Genomic DNA, 19186 nt, shown 5'->3' with positions numbered 1-19186 from the left:
GTTGTCATCTCTCCCAAGCTACCCCGAGACACTGTGGCTATGTCAGGGGACAAAGGACCGCTAAGGGAATGCCTAGCACCCTCACCAAACCTGTAAGTCCCAGGATTCGTGGAGGTGGGGGAGAGAGAGGTGATAATTCAGAAGCAGTTAGGGCTGTTGCTGCATCAGGTGCAGCATCCTAGAAATGTAGCAGAAGCTAGAGAGACACTTCATTTCCCAAGAAAAGAGGGAATTGAACAGATAGGGCAAAAACAATGTGTTTTGATCATAAATGCAATGCCTTTTTTTTTTTTTTAACAATTCCTTTATATATTCCTATCTCAAATGCCTGGATGAAGTATTGAAAGAATATTGCTATCTGCCTGAACTTCAAGGTTTGTATCTCACTAGAGAACTAGGCTGACATATCTTTAACAATGGTAGCTGGCAGATCCTTGTTCTTGCTTGCACACCAGAGCTGTTTCTGGATTCCCCAGCTCAGTTACGCAGCCCATGCCCCACTGGTAGGAACATACACTGAATGGCAGCAGCTCTCCTGGGCTTTCGGTAGGGTTCTCTCCCAGCCCTACCTGGAGATACTGGGAAGTGAACCTGGAATCTTCTGCATGCAAAGCAGATGCTGTCACTGAGCTGCTGCTGCTGCTGTTGTTATTATTATTATTGTTGTTGTTGTTATTATTATTATTATTATTATTATTATTATTATTATTATTATTATCCTACTTCACAGCAGAAAGCCATCAAAACAGCATACAAAATAAAAGTGGAATAATACACAAGCTCTCAAAACAATAACACCATTCCTACAAACTCCAGAAACAGTACAACAAATTTCTTCAGCTAAAAAATGATATTCCATAAAGGACCATGGCCCCTTCTGCAAAGAGACCCTCCCCTGTCCTCAGCAGGGAAACTGCTTTATACATCGGTTGATCTATCATTACTGTTTGCACTGATGGGCAGTGCCTCTCAAGGGATACAGACAGGGAACATTCCTAGCTGTGCCTGAAGACACCAGGAACTGAAACTAGGGCCTTCTACATGCAAAGCTATGAGCTTTCCCCTTTGATCTATGATTTTTGTGCTTCTGCAGCACCATCTTTAAATCCAGCTCCAGAACCATAATAAACAAGGAATCAGGTCAGCCATCACCTCCTATTCAGTCTTCCTCTGGTCTACCCTGCCCTCGCCCAACCATCTCCCTCCTTCGCAGTACTAGGATTGGCTCAAGCTGCCCTGGTCTGCCTCGTACTTAGATTTGTTGAGTGAGCCAGATATTTTCTTGCAAGTTGAGCCGTTGCCACCGCAAATCCCACACTTGTCTAACTTCTTGGGCGAGCCAATGATGTGGTCACAGCCAGCCTTGATGCACTGCCCACTCACACAAACAGAGAGGGTGTCGGGTGCACAGAGGGTCCCATCAGCTACCTGAAACAAAAACAAAGCGAGAGCAAAGTGAGGTTCCGTTGCCCTTCTCTGTGATACCATGATTTAGAACAGGCATTCCCAAACTCGGCCCTCTAGATGTTTTGGGACTACAACTCCCATCATCCCTGACCACTGGTCCTGTTAACTAGGGATGATGGGAGTTGTAGTCCCAAAACATCTGGAGGGCCGAGTTTGGGGATGCCTGATTTAGGATAACCCCAGTCTGCTAAAATGTACATACAGTTTGCACATAATTCATTTTTTTTGCTTTTTTGTTTAGTTGCAAAAAGAAGCTCAAATGTGCTATAACTAGAATATTAAGAAAAGTGAATAAGATGGATTATAATTGGAAATTGTTTTAGTTTAATACTGATATTGGAAAGCTGTTACTTTCAACTACAAGGAAACTCAGAAGGGAGGGACTAGAGGAAGTCAACCAAGATGTTTAAAAGGTTGGATTTGTAAAGAATTAAGTTTGTTGTTATTGTTTATTTGTTTATTGTTCCTTTTTTCTTTTTTCGTTCATTGATGTATTCCCCCCCCCGTTTTTTCCCCGTTTTTGTGTGTCATTCTGCTTTGTGTTTTTTGTTATAATTGTGGAAAGTCGAATAATATATATTTTTTTTAAAGTGCTGTAACTGCTCGAAGGGATTTTGAGGTTACTCTCAGAGCAAAGAGCAAGTCTTACTTTGGACTCAAACACTTTGAATTGACGGGTTCCCCCTTTAGCCCGGCAGAACAGCTTGCAGCGGTCTCGAGGTGACACGCCTGTGTACATGGGGACCCACTCCAGCAGATTCCCGTTTGTGTCTGTATAGTTGTAACTGTCATACTTTTCACACTGTTGTTCTCGAAAACTCTTGCCTGCAAAGGAAAGGAAAGGCATCTGATTGCACACGAAGGCATGGAAGCCCAGAAAAACAGCCATAGCCATCCTGGCTAGTAGCCATTGATAGCTTTCTCCTTCATGAATTTTCCTAATCCTCTTTTAAAGCCATCTAGGGTTCTCTGTGACATGCTTCCGAAGCAAGATCTTGTTCGTGTTAAAGGGCAGAGCTAGACTGCAGCCATCGGTCATGTTCACATCATACATTGGAAGCGCTATGCTATCACGTTAGACCAGAGCTTTCCAAACTTTTCATGTTGGTGACACACATTTTAGACATGCATCATTTCACGACACAGTAATTCAGTTTTACTAGCAAACCAGAGCTTAAACTAACCCCTTTCCAGCCCCAGGAGGAGCTTGCCCGACACACCTTCACACTGCAGCCAACACACTAATGCATCGCTACACACAGTTTGGAAAGCTCTGTGTTGGACAGTCGCAGCTTCCCCCAAGGAATTCTGGGAGCTGCAGTTTGTTAAGTGTGTTGAGTGTTATTCGGAGACTCCTATTCTCCTCCCAGAGCTACAATCCTCAGAGTGGCTTAAAAAGCAATCCCTCCTCCCAGGGAACTTTGGGAACTGTAGTTCTGGGAGGGCAATAGGGATCTCCTAGCAACTCTTAGCAGTCAATAGCAGACTACAGCTCCCAGAATTCTTTGGGAGAAACCATGATTGTTTAAAGTGATACCATACTGCTTTAATTGTATAGTGTGAATTTGGCCTTAAACTAAGTTAATAGTCATTCTGTCATTCCAGGGACCCCAAGTATTGTAGTTTTCTGGGGGGGGGGGCAATATTAATGATCTCTAACAGGTCATTCTCTGCATCCTGACTAGACTAAAAATCCCAGGATTGATGACAGATAAAGCAATATAAAACTGACAAATGTCTGCAGTGTAGTTAACCCTTACAATATATTAGCTGATATCTTAACAGCTTCCTGCCCATCCTTACAATGGTTGCATTCTTGTCACAAGCTATTTCCCTTTGGTTGGGGTGGGGTCAGCTCTGCTTCTTCCTTCTGGAGTCAGTGGGAATTAAGGTTTGCCGGGAAACAGCTGATTACCATTCGGTGGGCATTCCTCAGTGTGGCATGATTCATACTTGACTCTTTGGCCTTCGCAGTATTTGCCTCCATTCTTAGGTGTGGGGTTGTCACACCCTCTTTCAGAGAAATGCACTCCTCCACCACATGTCCTGGAACATGGCCTCCATGGGCTCCAGGGTCCCCAGTTTCCATCCACTGCCGGCTGCAAAATACAAATCCCAGAGTTAAGGCCCTGATTCCAGCTGATTTGCCATTGGGAGGCTGCCCCAGCCCCCATCATCATGGCAGGCAGAAGACCAGCTTGCCCCCATCCATTGGCCAGCAATGGGGAAGTTGCTCCAATGCTGGCTTTCCCTCTTCCCTCCCTGGTCCTCTTTCCTTTTGTATCATGTCTACTGGATTTGTATAGCAATTAGAAATTTTTGCATGCTTTAGTTAAATATAAGATGATGATGATGATAATAATATCAGGCATGAAGGGAAGATACACGATCCCTGTATATTTTTCCATGTGAGTGGGAAGGTGTTCCTGTGTTTATAATTTTGAAATGGCAGGAAGAGAAAGGGGTACACACCCTGTTTGGAGGAGAGGTCATAGAAACTGTGTTATTCACGTGTTATTTGGCCTTTAGTAAGAGGTGGGCTGCCTGCTTCTCACTAGATGATTACCTCAGGCATCACTGTGTCTTGGGCCACACAGTGTCCATCCAAACACATCTTCTCTGCCCCACAGGGTGTCCCATCTGCCCAGGGCAAGCTGCCATTCCTGGTGTGGCACAGGCGCTCCCCTGCCTCCAGCTTACACCAGAGCTGGGAACAGATGTCCTCCTGCGTGGTGTTTGGGCAGTGTCGAAACTCCTTGCCAAAGATCTGCTGGCACTGATGATCAAGGTTGTATAGGGGGACTTGGCCTGGAAGGTCTGTGGGGAGGGCAATGGGTTCGGCAGGTTTGTCAAGCAGGCAGTCACCTGGTGAGGGAGAGAGGTAAAGAAGGTCACACCAAAGGCTGCTTTTTATTCATTTCAATAATGAATAATAAGGATTTCAAAGGATGGTTGTATTTTGGCTCGCATATTGTTTAGGAAAGTGTGAATCAGGTAGGTATGCCTTTAAATGTGTACGGAATCAGCTTCCCAGCTACTGCACAGCCAAAGTCAAATCGCGTACATAACAATTGGAAATATCACCAAATCTAGAGAAGCTAAGGATTTCCTTGCATAAGAACAACCTGCTGGATCAGGCCAATCACCCAATGAGTCCAGCATTCTGTTCTCACAGTGGCCAAGCAGATAGATGCCTGTGGGAAACTCACAAGCAGGACTTGAGCACAAGGGCACTTGCCCCTCCTGTGGTTTCCAGTAACTGTGTTCAGAAGCATTGATGCCTCCAACCATAATGGCTAATAGCCACCTACTCTCCTCCATAAATCTGCCCAATCCTCTGTTTTTTAATTTTTAATTTTCAATGCAAAATTACGACAAAAATTACAAAGTTAAAATCCAGAAAAAAACAAACAAAAATAAAGCAAAACAAAACAAACAGAAACAAACGCACACACACACACACAAACCTACAGAGAAAACCATCATCATCATAATCTTTACGTACATATACACATATTTACTTCTGTACATATACAGATATTGACTTCCTTCCTCTGTTTTGAGACCTCAAAATTTTTAATCTTTCTGAATTGTTGTGTCTAATGTAAATTACCTCTGTCTTTATACCCTTTGCACCGTTTTTTAATTTCTTTAACCCTGCAAAGCTTAATTCGTTACATACCGATATACTTACTCCAGAACAATGTTTTTTTCATATATTCTTTAACACAATCCCATTCTTTTGCTAATTTTTGGTCTGATTGTCCCCTTAAGAACACAGCTGTCAACCTTTCCCTTTTCTTGCGAGGAATCCTATTTGGAATAAGGGAATTTCCCTTAAAAAAAGGGAAAGGTTGACAGCTATGCTTAAGAATGCTGTGAATCTTGCCAAATTTATATATTCACAAAGTTTAATTTGCCATTCTTTTATTGATGGGATTTTTTTATTGATGGGGGGGGGGGAATGCCCAATCCTCTTTTAAAACCATCCATGCTGGAGGCCATCTCTACCTCCTGTGGGAGCAACCATCACTGTTTAACTATGCACTGCATGAAGAAGTACTTTGCTTTACCTGTCCTAAAACCACAAAACTGTAGCACATGAAAAGTTGCAAAAGTGTTCAGATTCTGACACATGGCCGATCTTGAGTTTGGCATTGACTAAATGCCTTGTGCAACTGAAGAGGGAGAAACCACAATATTGTCAGAGGAGGGTGTACCCTGAGATGTAATCTTGACATTACCAAGGAGTTTCTAATAGCCATTCTCAAAAGATTGATAGGCATCAATGGGACTGTCCCAGCAGACATCTGAAAAGGATAGCAAGTTTGATACCTACCGTGCCCTCCATCCAGAAATTCTGTGATGTGCATGGCACTGCAAGGGGACCATGGCAGAGTCTTGTTTAAGTGGATGAACAGAGGGGCCATCATGTGATGCTTCCCTAAGGTCCCAAAGTTCTTCTCACAGGCCTTGGAATCGTCATGAGGCATGCTGAGTACATGCCCTGGAATGAAAGAGCATAGAAACAGGAGGTGAATGAGCTATTCCTGCCTTTCTGAACTGATAATGGTCCTTGGAGATGGCTTCATTGCCCTAAATTCCTTTGCAACTGTCTCTCCCATCCCCAAACAAAGTGCTGTAATACCCTACTAAACTTTTTTCCAAGTCTGCCATCTGAAAGCTGTGCTCACCCTGTACAAAAAAAGCCACTGAAAATAAAAAGTTACCCTAAAACAAAGCTTCGATTTTCAGTGCCATGTTCCCCATTAAATGGTAAATGGACCCCTGACCATTAGGTCCAGTCATGACCGACTCTGGGGTTGCGGCGCTCATCTCGCTTTATTGGCTGAGGGAGCCGGCATACAGCTTCCGTGTCATGTGGCCAGCATGACTAAGCCGCTTCTGGCAAACCAGAGCAGCGCACGGAAACGCTGTTTACCTTCCCGCCGGAGCAGTACCTATTTATCTACTTGCACTTTGACGTGCTTTCGAACTGCTAGGTTGGCATGAGCAGGGACTGAGCTATGGGAGCTCACCCCGTCACGAGGATTTGAACTGCTGACCTTCTGATCGGCAAGTCCTAGGCTCTGTGGTTTAACCCACAGCGCCACCGCATCCCTATTATCCCCATTATGCAATAAGAAAAGCTGAATTTTGAAACCTGCGTTTTGCAAAGCTGCAGGTTTTCTATTTTTGCAGCAGTGCACATGGCAATGAAAAACTTGTTCAGCAACTACTTGGGAAACAACTGTAGCTCAGTGATTGAGAACATGTCATGCAGGCAGACATGTTCAATTCAGGTTCAATTCTCATCACAGGCCTGGGGAAATATTTTGGCAGCCAGTGCCAGTCAGTGCAGACAATATTGAAACAGATGACCAGTGTTCAGACTCCGTAAAAGACAGCTTCTGAGATTCCATTGGCTTCCTAAATTTCGGCAGTCATTGTTTAAATATATGCAAGTTAATATTTCCAACTATGAGGGCTAGAAAAGGGTGATGGTGTTTTTTTTTAAGAATGGCACTATGATGGGCTTCCTCCCGCCTGCTGTGCACATCAATATGGGCATGGTAACTACCTAGTTCATGGGCCAAGGTGTAGGCTGCCTGGAGACCCTCATCTTCGATCACAGAACAGCTCTTGTTTGGGTTGCACATGGTGCCTGTCTCAGCCACTCCAAGAGTCCTGCAACCCTGGTGTCCACAGAAATCCTGTGAGTGAGAAAATGAAACAGAAACTAGTACACAAGGGAAACAGAGCCACCATCACCCCCAATGGACCTCTCACACAACAATGTAAATGAACAGATCGTTCCACACTTGAAAGGAACTGATGTTTCAGTGGGGCAGCACCTGCCTTCTGGAACTGCCTTCCCCTCAGCATCAAGGCAATCAGTATTTTAATGCTGGTTCTAAATGTGTTTTTATTGTATTATAACTATTGTTTTTAACTACGTTGTTTTTATTACTTTGTGTTTTAAAATTGTTTTTAAAATTGTAAGTTGCCTTGAATCCCAGATTGGGATTTTTAAAAAAAGTTATAGCCCTGAGGTTTTTCTTAGGTCAACTTGTTTTTTAACTTCTGGTTTTTACCAATAATTTTAAGGTATATTTCATGTAAACCACTGAGAGTTTTGTCTTTTTAAAAACCCCCACATCAATTAAGCGGTATACAAATCCTGTTTTTTAAAAGCAAATAGTGAGGAGGCCCACCTAATAGCTATTCTGTTATCTTTTTAGTGCCAGGGAAAGGCCTCGTCATTCTCCAAGGGCTTTTTGAACTTCTTGGAATTCGTTAATTCTTTTAAGCTACTGTGAGGGTTTTTTCGTAGAATTGCAGAATTTTAGATTTGGATGGTACCCCCAAGGTCATCGAGTCCAACTGCCTGGAATGCAGGAATCACAGCTCAAGAGTTCCTAGCAGATAGCCTCCAGTGAAGGAGAGTCCACCACTCTCTCCCTTCCTCTCTTAGCGATTTGTTGTGTGTTTCAGTTGCTGGCTTTGCTATATTATTTTATCAAATGGTATTGTTTTCAATCTTCCTGTTAGTCCAGCCTTCTAAACAAACCCATGTGTCAGGCATCCCCAAACTCGGCCCTCCAGCTGTTTTGGGACTACAATTCCCATCATCCCTGACCACTGGTCCTGTTAGCTGGGGATGATGGGAGTTGTAGTCCCAAAACAGCTGGAGGGCCGAGTTTGGGGATGCCTGCCTTATGTATTTGGTGTGTGTGTGTCATCCCTAATACAGTGGTACCTCTGGATGCAAACGGGATCTGTTCCAGAGCCCCGTTTGCATCCTGAAGCAAACGCAACCTGCGTCTGCGCATGTCGCGATTCGGCGCTTCCGCACATGCGCATGATGTCATTTTGAGCATCTGGGCATGCGTGAGCAGTGAAACACAGAAGTAACACATTCTGTTACTTCCGGGTCACTGCGGAGCATAACCTGAAAACGCTCAACCTGAAGCATATTCTCTTATCTCAAACATTTTGATATGAATGCAGATGCTGTTTCCCACTCTGCATACAGTTCAGACTTCTAACGGTCATTTTTCTGGTTGCCTATTGCAAAGAGGAAAAAATGGCAATGTAACAAATGGTGCTTCCAGATGACCTCTTTATTGAACCTTCACCCTGGTTTGTTTGCAGGGAGATTAGACAACGTTGGCCTCTGAGCAATTCTGCCTACACACCTGACTGCAAGCGTCTACACACCTGTCTCGTTAACAAGACTGCCGTGTCATAGTGCTCCGGGAGACGGTCACTTGCAGGGTTGAACTGCTGCTGCCACTCGCAGAAGTTCCGTAGCATGAGCCCTCCGTTGTCAGACACTTCTGGCCCAACCTTCTCATCTTCCACCACCACCACCTTCACCACCACCAAACTGATGGAGTTCTTCAGGCTGGGGTGCTTGTAGATCTGAGCAGCCACAGACATCAAGGTGAGGATGTGATTCTGAAACATAGAAGCAGCCAAGGGGGTCAAGGCAGGGGATGATATCTCATTCTTCATTCAGGGGGTGATACTCTGCATTCTACAGAGGGGTGTTTTTTGTTTTTTTCAATTTTTTTATTGATTTTGACAAATATAACATAAAACATACAAAAGAAAACACATTACAATACTAAAATAAAAAATATAAAATATATAAACACATATTCCTTCTAAAGTTCATTTTAATTTCCATTGTTAAATGACTTCCTCGAATCCCCCCTAACTGAATTTCATTATATCCCTTGTAACAGCGCTCCTCTTCTTTCTAAAAATAAAATTAACTCTCAATTTACTATCTTCTAGTCTTTCTTGATGTTCAAAATCCATAATGCTTAACAAACCATTCTTATTTTATTCCTAAGCCTATTTAATATTTTCAAGTGACTTCAGATTATCTTATGTTACAATATTTGGCTAAATATTCTTTAAATTTCATCCAATCTTCTCCTTTCTGGTTGTGGATTCTTCCAGTCAGGTTGGCTAGCTCCAAAAAGTCCAACATCTTCATCTGCCAATCTTCTACTGTTGGTATTTCTTGAGATTTCCAATTTTTAGCTAATAGCAGTCTTGCTGCTGTAGTGGCATACAAAAACAATCTAACATCTTTTTGGGGCAATTCCAATCCTATTTTTCCAAGTAGAAAGGCTTCTTAAGGTTTCTTAACAACAGAAGGATCTATTTTGAGGGTTTGGTTTGGAAGCCATGAGCTGGCACAGAAGTCTCCAAAATGCATTACAAAAAGGAGAGGGGCAAGTTGTGTTTTTGGTTGCTCTTAAATATTCCTTAGAGCAGGGACTGGGAACCTGTGGCGCTCCAGATGTTGCTGGACTGTAACTCCCATCATCCCTGACCATGGACAGTCATGACAGCTGCTGATGGGAGTTGGAGTCAGCCATATCTGGAGTACGAATTGTGCTTTACACAATGAGTAGGGGGTGAAGGAGTTACCACACAGATTGTATTTAAAATATTGATTCCAAGCCATTTTTGCCTTCACTCTAACTGAAAGGTAATTTAAAGTTTCAAAGAATGTGCGTACTGAGCTGTCAAAGAAAATATGTCCAGAGACATGTAACAGACAGCTTAATCTTGGGTGCAAATAATTTAAGCCACCCTTCTTTTTGTGACTTCCTTCCCACCCCTCCAAAACAATCTGCATAGGATTGTTTGCTTTACAGAGTCACCTACAGCAAATCAAAACAAATTCCTTCCAGTAGCACCTTAAAGACCAACTAAGTCAGTTCTTGGTATGAGCTTTCGTGTGCATGCACACTTCTTCAGATACACAGTGTGCATGCACACGAAAGCTCATACCAAGAACTGACTTAGTTGGTCTTTAAGGTGCTACTGGAAGGAATTTGTTTTGTTTTGACTATGGCAGACCAACACGGCTACCTATCTGTAACTGGACCTACAGCAAATGTTTGCCTTACAGGATCAATTTGCCTTCAGTAAAGAGGACTATTCACTTTCCAGAAGCCTTTGTATGGCGACCCCCCAGCGAGATGCTCTCTTCTTTAATGACTCAACAAGATGCATTGTCTAGCCTAAGATAACCTGTTGAAACTTCATAAGGTAAAGGATCCCTGAACGGATGGGGTGTGGCACTCATCTCACTTTTCTGGCCGAGGGAGCTGGCGTTTGTTCACAGACAGCTTTCTGGGTCGTGGCCAGCATGACTAAAACAGCTACTGGCGCACGGAGGGCTGTGATGAATGCCAGAGCACACGGAAACACCATTTACCTTCCCGCCACAGCGGTACCTATTTATATACTTGCATTGGTGTGCTTTTGAAGTGCTAGGTTGGCAGAAGCTGGGACAGAACAATGGGAGCTCACATGGATTCAAACCACCAACCTTCCAATCGGCAAGCCCAAGAGGCTCAGTGGTTTAGACCACAGTGCCACCCACATCCCTGAAACTTTGTGTCTGATACTAGTTGCGATGGGAAAATCTGGCAATTTCAGTTCTCTTCCTTTCTCGTTTTTCCAATCTTAAGCTTAGTTTTCCACATTTTTATGTTGGTTTGCAATAATAATAATAATAATAATAATAATAATAATAATAATAATAATAATGTCCTCCTGAAAATTAATCTATTTAGGTGCAAATTTCTCTGAATATACACATTTTCAATGCAATTTTGCCTAACTGTATTTTTGCAAAGCCATTCTCCCTAATATGCATTTTGGTACAATATATTCACTAATTTGTGCGTTTCATGACATTTTACTCAAATATATGCTGCTTGGCTGGAGAACTGCATTGCAAAATTCAGAAGTGCAAACTTTGAAGGATGTCTGTGTGTTGGGTTGGTCCACACATTGTTTCAGGTGAGTCTTGCATGTGAACTGAATTGAATTTCTCCTTCATCTCTAGCTACTAGTGACATGGTTTTCCCTAGCTTGGGAAATACAGTTGAACACAGCAAGAGAAATGGAAGGCATCAAAAGATAATTGACACCCCTAATCCCCCCCTGATACCGATAATTCTACTGTCTGAACTGCAATGTACCACAAGTAAGAGATCAGAAGCAGTTAAAAAAGAGAGATGGTTATAAGGGTTGCCAATATTGGGGGGCTGTGGACATATTTGCAAAGCTGGGAAACTGTTGAGGGCACCACACACCCACACCCACACCCACCCACACACCCACACACCCACCCACACACCCACACACTGCAACCTGTTCTATTGGCTGCAATAGAATGCTTCATTTGAGTCTAATTTCATTGTGTGGGAGGGGCTCTTATTGATTGGTGTTGACTTCAAGCCAGCATGGGATTAGCTACACTCCAGAGTTTCCAGTCAGGAACTCTGGAGCGTAGCTGATCTCTGCCAAAAATGGGGCTTGATTGGTGCTGACTTAAAGCCCCACATTCAGCAGGGACAGGCTCCACTCAAGAACTCCCAAGTGGAAGCAATCTCAGCAGGATTGCCTTGGGTGCCAAACTTAAACAGTGAGAAATACAAGCTTCACTTGCCAAAGAATAATCACAGCATAGCAGAAGAAGGCTGTTGCCTTCATATCCTGCTTGTGAGTTTTCCAGGGGCACCAGGGGCAGAGCATCAGCTTAGCATGCAGAAGCTCCCTGGTTCAGTCCTTGGCATCTCAAGGTAGGATTGGGAGAGAACCCTGCCTGAAACTCTGGAGACTTGCTGTCTGGCATTGTAGACCAGAGATTGCCCACGTGTTCTGAAGATATCACAGTCTACAATTCCCATCATTCCTGCCCACTGGCCATGGTGGCTTGGGCTGATGGGCGTTGTAGTCTATCTGGAGGACACCATGTTGGCTACCCATGGTGTTGGTTGGAATCCATTTGTCTTGGGAGACAATGGAGGTGTGTGCCTTTGGGGGTGAAATCAAACTGTTGGAAGGTCACAGCGTCTGCTGTGGCTGTAGAGACAAGAGGTCTGCAACCTAAGGCCCATGGGCTGGATATGAGGGGAATCCGTGGTTTTTTCCTCATGGCATGGGCACCGTTCCCCCCTGCTGATATTTCCCCCCTGTTCCCTCACTGTGGCGGAACCTCCCCCTCCTCCAAGTGTAGCAAATCGCTGGCCAATCGCCTGCTAAGGTTTGAGACCCTGGTCAATGGGTGAGCAGCAGCTGAGCGTGGCCAAGAGGAGGAAGGAGGAAGGGGGCTGGGCTGAGCTGGCTGACCGCATTTCCAGCAGCCCCTTGTGGGAGCAAGCTGTTTGCCCCCACTGCTTGTGCCACTACTGCTTCTGCCAAGTGCGGCTCCTGTGCCTGCCCTTGCGAGCGGTAGAGGCTGTTGTTGCCGTCGTTGGAGGAACGAGCAGCCCTAAAGCACCCCTTTCAGGCTGTTCCTTCCTCCTCCGCCACCTTTGCTGCTGTTGGCAGCGGCGGCGGCGGAGGAACGAGCAGCCTGAAAGCAGCCCTTTTGGGCTGCTCATTCTTCCTCCACCACTGCTGCCACCAGCCTCTGCCTCTTGGCAGAACACTAGGTAGGCAGGGGGACAAGGAGGGACTGGGGGGGGGGAGAGAGAGAAGCCCCCCCCCGTCTTGTGCGCGTGTGCACACATATGCACTCCAGCCCACCAGGAGGTTTGTGGTGAAGTGAACCGGCCCACCCCCCGAAAAGCTTGCCAACCCTGGTAGAGACTGATGTGGGAGAGATAGGTTTTGTTGCAGCTGGGACAGATGAAGCTGCAGATGCACCACAGCATTTCTTCTCTCTGCACTTCTCCTTGTAGTCATTCCTCCTCTGGTCACTGCTATGGATGCACAACCTGACTGCCTGTCTCCAGGCACTGCAGTCATGTGCAAGGGATTCCCACATGGCGGGGTTGATGTTGCCAGCCTTCATGTTATGTTTGCAGACATCTTTGTAACACAGAGTTGATCTGCCAACGGTCCTGGTGCCTGAAGCCAGCTCTCCTAAGGTCATGTCCTTGGGGATCCTGCCATATTCCATTCTGAGGACACGACCAAGCCAGTGTAGATGTCACTGAGACAGGAGTGCAAACATGCTGGGAATGTAGGAGAATGTGGGAGAGCACATCTTTGTATAGAGTGACAATACTTATCTAGAAGGACCATCTATAAGGCAGCTTCCTATGCTCCTATCTGGTTGGCCAATGGATCAGATGGACCTTCGGTCAGATCTTTTCTTCTGCAACTTTTTCAAAGAGGCCCAGCAAGGCTGACTCCAATGAGTACTATGGCAAGCCTTGCCTTTGTGAGATGTAGGCGATACACACCAATGACACATTTGTGAATGGGATGTCTTACTACACAGACCATTTGCGTATGATCTTGAGACTTCACCCTGCAGCACCTCCTGCTCGGGTAAACGAGACAGTGGGGAGATGACCTCATATATCAGACACTCCAGCTATGTTTAAGTCAGATGTTAACATCTTATCAGAATTCTGGCTTCTTTTGGCACTGGCTCACGGAACCGTCTTCATGATAGAAAAATGCAAGCGTTACACAACGACGCGGCTATTGAGAAACAGCAAACGGACCCTGCATTCCCAGACGTGCTTCCCTGTGTCAGCTTATTGCCTTTGTGACTTCACCATAATTGTTCAATTAAGGCACACCAATAATACTTAGAAGCAACTGTGCAGACTGTGTTCTACTCCCTACTCCATGCACCTTCTCTGCCAACTGGAGCCGGGGAAGTTAACACCAAAACAGAAGAGATTAGAACATTGGGCCCAGTTCTTAAATAGCCAGCCTTGCTTTTGAATGAAAGGTATCTGCTACCAGTCAGTGGATTATGATTGTGTAGGCCAGGGATGGGGAACCTGTGGCCATCCAGCTGTTGTTGGACTCCAACCCCCATCAGCACAGCCAACAGTCAGAGATGATAGGAGTGTCGGAGCTTCCATACAACCGAGCTGTAATAGCTCTCCTCCTCCTCGTATCTTTGGAATCCATCGACAGTGATTAACAACCTAAGACTTTAATGAGGCTTCAGGCATGCTCCCCATTACGCAGAGTACCTGGACAGCAGACGGAGCCAGGAAATATGTGCTCATTGCTACCTTTATTTCTATCTACGCAGGACAGAAAAGAATATGCGTCTGTTCTCTGTGAGAGACAGTGAACAACAGGAACAAAGAATCAGGAAACCAGTAACTTCAACATCCGTCTCCTGTGAGACTTCCAGCAGTCTGGAATGTCAACAGAGTCTTGTGACTCCAAAAACTGCACAGTGGCATAACAGAAATCTAACAAGGAGTTGGAGAGCCAAAGGTTAGCCAGCCCTGATGTGGACTGCAGATGAATGTCTTTTACTCCTCTGAAGTTCAAGTGCAGCTGGGTCTTTTGGTCAGGAGGCAAGCTGAAGGTGTTCAGAGGAAGGCCCTGACAGCCTCCCTCAGTGACATCATGTCCAGATGAAAGGAAGGCGGGAAGTCTGAGAACTTGACATCAACACATGGCAACAGATTAGCCCTGGTTTGCCAGGCCAAGAGGATTATGGTCTGTGGCCCAAATGCCTGTTATTCCTTTCACTAACCTGGTGAAACAGGAGGAAAGCCAGTGTCTGATCTGGAGGCTCCTGGTCTGAAAAAGTCCTACCATGTATTTCATCAGGCCCTTTTCAGAGGTTATGGCAGTCTGAATGTGGATACCATCTGGAGGAACCCAGACCATGTGGGGCCTCTCCATGTGATGGGCTGCTTGTGCAATGCTGACTATGCCTATGAAACTTTGCATCGTTAAAATAGACCTGAATTGTATGGCTCTTGCTACACACGAAGAGCCAATTTAGCAGCTGCATGGTTTGATTTCCCATAAGCAACCAGAACCCACCCCTAATATTGTATGAAGCTGGCCCAAGGTCCCTAATGTATGGAGCAGAAGACAATACAACATATACTCAGGCTGTGTACACAACGTGCATTTAAATCACATGTCTTCTCCCAAATAATCCTGGGGACTCTTAATTTGTTAGGGATGCTGGGAATTGTAGCTATGTAAGAGATAAACTATGGCAGACAGGATTATTTGGGGGAACTCATGTGCTTTAAATGTGCTTTAAATGTATGGTGTGTGCACAGCAGTAGAGAAAGGGCAAGTGTCCACACAAGCCACTGGTGTGGTTGCTGGTTATGTCCTTCCTGCTCTTTCCAGGCTGACAGTGGATAGCAATCACATCACTGATGTCTCGTTACATAATCTGAGGCCCCTTTTCTCAGCACAGATCCTTTAATTTTTTTCTCCTCTTCTTATCCCCTGTCCTCCACCCATCCAGCAGCCCTGCATACAAATGCTCTGGCTCCTTTTCCCTGCCTTGAATCCACAAACAAATAAAAAAGCTGGAAGGCAAAGATGTAAACTAAATTGAGCAAACAGCTATTTGATGAAGATTATGAGGTTAGGTTCACTTGTTCCACCATCTGGTGTCTATTTACACCCTTTCCCTCAGCTCTTTTCTCTTTCAGGAGGGGAACAAAGAGGTTCGGCTGGCCCCAGAGTGAGAGAACCTGGCTGCTCTGGGGTAAACAACAGCCACCTGGGTAAAGAAGCCCCTTGGGCTGGTGATGGAAGGGACATTTCACTAGGCTGGACTCTTGAGGAGTTGGATTCAAGACAGGTTGGCCCTGTTTTCTCAACTGAAGACAAATCTGTTGCACAGGCTTTGAGCTTCACCAAAGGCAGGCAGAATTCCTCTTGCTTTCCACAGGGGAAAGCCACTCTTTAGCACTCAGTTGGAGCAGACGGCAATAGGGTTTTCTGTGGATTGCCATTTGTTCCGATTTAGAGCTAAAGAGTGGGTTTTCCCTTGGGAAAGGAGCAGGGTGAGGGGAAAACAGCTTGGACCCGTGCCTAGAAAGCATGGGTCAAGCAGAAAACTGTTCAGCCCCCATGCTTTCTAGGCATAGGACAAGGGGCAGTGTAGACAAGCCCTAATTCTGTCTCCAGCAACTTCTCCAAAGCTGGTTATTAATGGTCATGACATCAGCCAGGCTGTCATTCTGCTTGCTAATCTTGTTCCAGGTATTCTTCATCTGTCTTGCTCCTTACCACTTCCCTGCCTGCCTGCCAGCTTCCCAACCTCTTTGCTGCATCCTTCTTCCCAACCCTTTTGAGCTGACTTTTCCAGATTCATAGACCTCCAGGTTGATCCTGCCAGGATTTAAGGTAGTTGCTCAGGCCTGCAGGCAAACATCTATGGGCTCATCCAAACTTTGATTTGTGTCATGATTTGTAAGCACAAGTCCGTGATTTCCAGGCACAGGTCTGAGTGGGGGTTTTGTTTTTTGGTCTCCTCAGGAAAACCTGCTGTTCACTGTTGAATCAGAACAAACGTCAATCAGTTTTTCTGTGGATCAGTGTTTGTTCCAATTCAGTGGTAAACAGTGGCAGTGTTTGGCAGAACAACAACCAAACAAAAACAAGAAACCCTGCTCAGACCCGTGTCTGGAAAGCATGGACCTATGCTTACAAATCATGGCACAAATGGAAGTCTGGATGAGCCCTCTGTCTCTCTTCCCAAGCCACACACCCTTAAGTGTTTTTCCTGCCTAGAATGTATCCTCAAACTCTTGCTTCCCTGGATGGAGGACATAGAGGGGTGTGTGAGTGTGCATAGACTTTGCTTCTGCCCCACCCACCACTGGCATGTGGGCCCAGGAAAGTTGCCCAGAAGGGAATATGGCTTTCGGGATGAGAAATATTGTGGGTAGGGAACCTATCTAGGCTACTATTGTCTGTTTCAACTGATGGAGTAGAGCTTTTTGCCACCACCTGCTACTTTTAGTTGGAGGTGCCAGAATTTGAACCTGGGACTTCCTACCTGCAAAGCGTATGTTTTACTGCTTTCCTTCCTCAGTTGTCCCTCAGCTTCCCATGTGTTCAAACAATTGCAGCTCTTCACTGAAACCACTTAAAAGATGATGGAGGCAAAGGAATTGCAGCTTCCTCAGGACCACCCAAAGAGTGTTTGAGCTGCGTTTGACCTCGAACTTTGGGTCAGAGTCTAATTTTAAATATCACCATTTGATTCTTTTAACAGAAATCCACTTGTAACAATAATAACGGAACTATTATAGTGACTCAGTTGCACCTGATTAACAATCTACAGTGCAGAGATTCTCCACAAAACATGACTCACTGAACTGTATTCATATCCTTGGCATTCACTTGGACCCCTGTGTAAAACAGAGTGGAAATAATCCACTTGGCACTTCTGTGTAGCTTAGAGCTTGCTGATGACTCTTGGTTGAAATATTCAGTTAAATATGTCTATTGTTTTGGTCCAGTCAGAGGGCAAATATTTAGCATAAATAAGGTGCCAGGTTCAGCCTCTGATAACTCCAATTAAAGAGTCTAAAGTAGCTAGGGAAGAAGCTGAGCTAGGAAACACTTTTGTTGGTGTGTACAGACATATATAATCAGAGGTGTCAATCCTGGATAAAGCTGAGGAGGAAATTGGTTCTATTAATTTCCATTCTGCAGAACTGATTGGCTAGACTTTATGACACAACACACAATGGCCAGCTTTTGTGACATCATGGAGCTAGCATATGCTGACTGATTAGTTTTTCTGATGTCATGGAGCCATCTCTCCCCACACACGATTCTCTAGAGTAGTTTCTCAAGGAAGAAGAGAAAGGGGAAAGAAGAAATTGAACAAAACCTAGTAGGAGAAACCCAGTTGAGTCTACCCTTGATTGAAAACACAGGCTTGTGTCGGTACATGTCAAGCATGTTCAGTGTACACTTCCAAAGTGTGGCTGCGTCAACATATTTTCAAACCTATCTAAGCTCATTAGGGAGTCAGAACTGGCTGCAGCTCCATTGTGTGTACACTCAGAACCATTTCACAACTTACACAGTATCAAATCCAGGTTTGCCATCAGGTGCACGCTCAGTTGGGAACTGCAGCCAATCCTGGCTCCCCACTGAGTGCATTGTGCTACACATTGCATTTTTGGAGTGTACAAGAAATGCATTGTAAGCATACAAATAAGAAAAGCAAAGTGAGAAGAATCAGCTCCAAGGAGGAAGAATCAACGCTCCGCTGGTGCCTTGCGGTGGAGACACTATCAGGTCAGCTTGTGTCTGAGGGAAGGCCTGACCACAGTAGCTGGCCACACAGAACAGACTCAAGAGGCACCGTCCGGGAGCTGTGGTGCAAAGCTAATAAGAGTCAGCTTGTTGGGAATCATTTGCCTTGGGGAAAGGGGAGTGAAGCCGGCAGCCTGTGCTGTTTACCAGACTATCAGCAGAATTCCTGGTAGTTTCTGCAAGGGCCTTGGCTCCCATCTCAAATATAGCACCTCCGTTGGCGGTTTAAAGTGCGAGCCAGGAATTTCCTTGCACAAAGCCAAGTGGCAGTCAAAGGATGCTGCAGGCAGTGTTTGGGCATTGGATAGCTGGAGAGGGGCTGAATCACCCCACTCCTTGGCTTCCTCCTTCCCTTCTCCCCCATTGGGACTGCACCCACATTTCATTTCCCCAAGATCTTTCTCCACCTCTTTGTCTTGCCTCTTAAAACAAATCCCTTCTCCCTTTCTCTCCTGCATTCTTTCACCTTCTCATTTCATCTTTACAACTTCGATCATTTCAGACCTGCACTGAGGGGCTGTAGCTTTGCATGCAAAAGGTCCCAGGTTCAGTCCTTGGCTTCTTCAGGTAGGACTGGGAGAGAGACTCCTTGTCTTAAGTCCTGGAGCGCCACTGATAGTCAGTGTAGACCAGGGATAGTCAACCTTTTTATACCTTCCGCCCA

At 45.2% G+C, this 19186-nt stretch overlaps 1 protein-coding gene across 1 annotated transcript in view; it reads right to left on the bottom strand.

Moving 5' to 3' along the window:
* ADAMTS8 (ADAM metallopeptidase with thrombospondin type 1 motif 8) overlaps positions 1-19186 on the bottom strand; it is a 43891-nt gene that overhangs the window by 12420 nt on the left and 12285 nt on the right. Inside the window, exons 2-8 of the mRNA XM_081843087.1 lie at positions 8689-8928; positions 7049-7181; positions 5807-5974; positions 4034-4332; positions 3383-3566; positions 2117-2292; positions 1253-1428 (exon numbers count right to left, since the gene is read on the bottom strand). Of these exons, the coding sequence (XP_081699213.1) occupies positions 1253-1428; positions 2117-2292; positions 3383-3566; positions 4034-4332; positions 5807-5974; positions 7049-7181; positions 8689-8928 (1376 nt within the window). The remainder of the gene's footprint in view (positions 1-1252; positions 1429-2116; positions 2293-3382; positions 3567-4033; positions 4333-5806; positions 5975-7048; positions 7182-8688; positions 8929-19186) is intronic.

This window comes from Podarcis erhardii (genome assembly GCF_964252035.2).
Source record: "Podarcis erhardii genome assembly, chromosome: 16".
Classification (NCBI taxonomy): domain Eukaryota; kingdom Metazoa; phylum Chordata; class Lepidosauria; order Squamata; family Lacertidae; genus Podarcis; species Podarcis erhardii.
This window is presented reverse-complemented; position numbering and strand designations above follow the sequence as displayed.